The sequence below is a fragment of the Durio zibethinus genome, chromosome 17, assembly GCF_047325235.1.
Source record: "Durio zibethinus cultivar Kanyao isolate XHJ-2024 chromosome 17, ASM4732523v1, whole genome shotgun sequence".
Classification (NCBI taxonomy): domain Eukaryota; kingdom Viridiplantae; phylum Streptophyta; class Magnoliopsida; order Malvales; family Malvaceae; genus Durio; species Durio zibethinus.
Window position 1 is genome coordinate 20420992 of NC_143178.1, and position 4017 is coordinate 20425008.

Here is a 4017-nt window from a genome sequence, read left to right on the forward strand (position 1 = left end):
AGTTTATGCTTCCATTGGGAATTGCTATAAAACAAAAAGATATTCACCATAAAACAAACTCCTCTGCAGGTGAAATGCATCAATGATTCAAACCATGCTTGTGAATTCCCAGCCTAGGGGATTACTGAAGTTTTATATGACTGATAATCTTTGATGCTGTATAATGCATCAACATTGCTAGAAAAGAAAAGCACCATGGATCACCAAAATGACAGCTATTAAAGAATTAGGCCCTTCAAATCAAAGATCTAACAGGATATTTCTCGGGATATATCAACATAGTTTATTGAAAATGACTGAACACCAACTTTCTATTTAATATATCAATTCAAAGCTCACACGAAAAGCTTTATCAAAAAACTCAAACTCTTCTGCTGAATATTTCTCCCCGGTGACAAATGACATAATATGTAATATTCTATATAGAAATAAACCCAAAAACAGCTCTTCTATGCTTCAAAAGTTGAAACTGGTTCACGCTTGGAAACAGGATTCCTAGGCCACAGTGTTCTCACTCACCCCCTTGACTTCTTCATGCTTGTCAAGTTGGCTGAAGTTCCCCTTCTCTTTGAACAGTTGGTTGTGGTGATGCCTACAATATGGACGATGTTCATGGGCTACATAGTTTGATGGGCTGATCACACAGCCTCCATAGGTGCACCTGAAACAAGCCTTATGATAGGAAGTGCCATCAACTGCAACCTGAGAACAGAAGAAACTTGGGGTTAAAACAACCAGCACAGTCGAATATCAAATAATTTACAGAATGCACAGCAGAGTTTATGCGTAGAGGCTTTATATGCACAGTTATCTGTTATTGTAGAAACAGTATGGTGACAATCAAGAGGAATGTATATCTACAAATTAAATCTTATTATATCTGGTAATAAAATTTAGAGGCATTTCTATGAAAATATTGAAAAAGTTTTTATCAGCACTGATTGCAACTTTAGGCTGAATTTGGTGATATAGCATATTAAAATATGAAAAACATTTTTTGTTCTTGATAACAGAGAAAACAGAAAATACAATTCATCAAGTAAATAACAAGTATAAATGGCTTCTTGCTAAGAAATATTAGCTTTTCAGAGCAAAGAAGTAAATTAATTAAGAGAACAACAATTTTTCTCTTTTTTTTGAGTTAATTTTTTTCTTAAAATGGTTTGCAGAATTTCTTTGTTTCTTCAACACTGATGAGAAGAAATTATCTATTTTTCCGACAAGTTATGCAATTAATGATATGCAATTGCTATGAATACCTTTTCAATAGGGTAAACAGTTTTCTTGCAAGCCACGCATTTTTCTTGAGTTCCAGCAAACAGGCTTGAAACTTTGCTGTTGGTGACCTGCAGAGTTCCGCTCACAATATGTAATAACTTATGTATAACAGACCTCAATGATCAAGTATGGTAGTATGATTTAAGAGCTAAAGATAAGATGGCGAGGTACCTGGTCTGCAGATCGGTCTACCCTAACAGTTTTTGGGGTTCCTGAAAAAGAGAAAGTAAACAAAATAACCTATCAATTTGGCTTTTGAAGCAGAAATAACAGGAAAGTAAATAAGGCTAAAAGCAACTCTAGGAAGTAAGCACCTTCAAAACTTTTATCCAAGCTACCAGTCATCTTAAACAATTGATCAAAGTGAGGCTTGCAATACAACACACCCTCGAAGGAGCTATAGTTACTTAGCTGCAAGCATGTAGAGCAAACAATTAATAGAACACAAGAACAAAGGCATTAAACTAAAGAAAAGATAGCATATATCTTCTTTGTTTTAAATACTGCAACACCAAGCGAAGGCTTGAGAATCTCCAAGGAAACTATATGTTTATACCAATAATATATTCTAACAGAAAGCTCTGAAGGCATAAAATAGACCTCTGCGCAAGAAAGACAACAAAGATTATAATATAAACATTGGAGCGCTAATAAATATGCTCATCTTCAGATTTCACAATCTTGAATAGTTTTTTCTGGCCATCATTTGCAATGTCACCACCCATTTTAGGGGATAATACGGCCACAAGTAAAGCTTTCTAATCCAAACACACAGGGTTCTTGAATGAACAAGTTAAAAGCCCATAATCAAGAAATCAATTTGCAGAATTGGAAGCCTTTTTCCTGTTGTTTGCAGTTAGTCCACAATCATGAAAAAGGGTATTAATCTTTTTTTACCTCAAGCATGCTTCAATGTTTTTGGAACAATTTAATCACTATTCTTTGTGATTCCGCCAAGAATTTTATATTTTTCTTTCTTTTCACTTTTGCACTTACTTTTTACACCAAATAAATTGAAGGGCTGCTCTTTCAAAAGCTTGATCTCAAGGCGTAATGGAGATTCGAATTATCAGCTTCATAGGGATTTTACTCAAACTAAAAGGAAGAAATTTTCCTGCAATGCTACTGAAATTAGGTTCCTAAGCTTATATCCCAACTATAGAGGTGGAAAATCTCAATTTTCTAAGAAGATACATGAAGAAACTTTTTTTTTGCCCGCCATTATTCCCAAGACTTAGAATTTTAAGTCTTGGGAACCTTCTTGTTACTACTAAAAACAGGTGATTATGTGATTCTTGGGGTTTGGCTATATTGCTTTATGATTTCTCAGCATCTTTAGCCTTTATTTGTTATAGCAGTTTCCCTTCTGAATTCCAAATGGCTCAAGGGAATTAATGTATGGCAAATCCTATATAACCCCAGTTTGCTGCTAAATTTTGATAAGCTTTCCTTTAAAAAAAGTCATTGCAATATCAGAAAAAAACAGATAAGCTACTCTGTAGAGCAATGAAGCAACATAATAGCAGTCCTCAACTCTTTGAAAATGATCAGATCTCAAACCAAAATTTACAAGTTTGCAGGCTGCTTTTGATCAACTAGGCATGAAACTAAAAGATCATGAAAAATCCTCTGATACCAAGAAGAACTTGGATCAACATTCATAACTGAAGATTCATTAATCAATAAAAACACAAAGGATTCAATAAAAACTTGAGCCCTGTAAGCAACCAAAGAAGTAATCCTAGTAAAATTTTCAAAGGCCAAACCCCAGATACAAAAGTCATAATTAACCACACAAAGAAACAACAAAAATGATCAAAATTAAATGTAAAAAAAAGAAGGAATTACCTTAAGCGTACCCTTGCAATGGTGGCACCTGAAGCAAGCTTTGTGATAAACTTTGTTGTCAGCAGTGAGTTGATCAACCAAGTAAACAGTTTTTTCACATGCCTTACACTTCTGGGTAGTCCCTCCGAAGGTTGCCATGCTTTTTCAGATCTTTCCTTTCAATCCCACACCAACCAAAGCTTAATTTCGCAGCAAAATTCAGTAACTTTGTTGATGTGAAGCCAGCATCAAAGAGGAGATGCTCTGTGCTTTAATCTGTCTGTTTTTTCTTATTCAAAATTCTCGTGTCTGTGATTACAGCTCAGACATATTGAAGTCGGTGTTAGCGTAGACTTTTAGACCAATGACATGCGTTAGCTGTTCACTTTTGGTAATTTTTACGGAAAAAAAAAAGAGAAAATAGCAGGATATAAAATTTTAACAAAATTTATATATGGGCGATACAAAAGAAAATATAATAATTTTTATATTTTATATGTATTTGATATAAAATAAATAAATAAAAATATATGTAATATTTGAGTATAAAATAATTTTTTAATTTAATAAATTTACCATAATTTCCTCGTTTACTGCAAACAGTGAACACTGTATTTATTTCTGGTTAAGACCACAGTAAAATCTAATACCATGCTTCGAACATAATCGCGGTTCTTTCAAACTTCAGAATCATTGTACCACTCTCCCAATTAGTGAGTGCATCCGTATGCAGCAGTGCCTTCTATTAAAATTTTCAAGTAGATAATAAAATAGTATATCTTTTGATTAAATATACACTAGTCCTAATAGCCTCTCTAAGGTTTTTCTATGCGAGGATAGGAGTCTTGTTTGAGTGCAAGTGAATTTATCTCAGGGCGGCTAGGTTTTGGCACATCTCTAAGAACCGAAGTT

The 4017-nt window shown here is 33.9% G+C and overlaps 1 protein-coding gene across 1 annotated transcript; it reads right to left on the reverse strand.

Annotated features, from left to right (window-relative positions):
• Positions 1-200: 200 nt before the first annotated feature.
• Positions 201-3476, reverse strand: LOC111283098 (LIM domain-containing protein WLIM1-like). The gene is made up of 5 exons (XM_022871505.2): positions 3127-3476; positions 1593-1689; positions 1450-1490; positions 1260-1346; positions 201-702 (listed from the first exon to the last, which is right to left on the reverse strand). The coding sequence occupies exons 1-5, from the start codon at positions 3262-3264 to the stop codon at positions 496-498; spliced, it is 570 nt and encodes a 189-aa protein (XP_022727240.1). The 5' UTR covers positions 3265-3476; the 3' UTR covers positions 201-495.
• Positions 3477-4017: the final 541 nt, after the last annotated feature.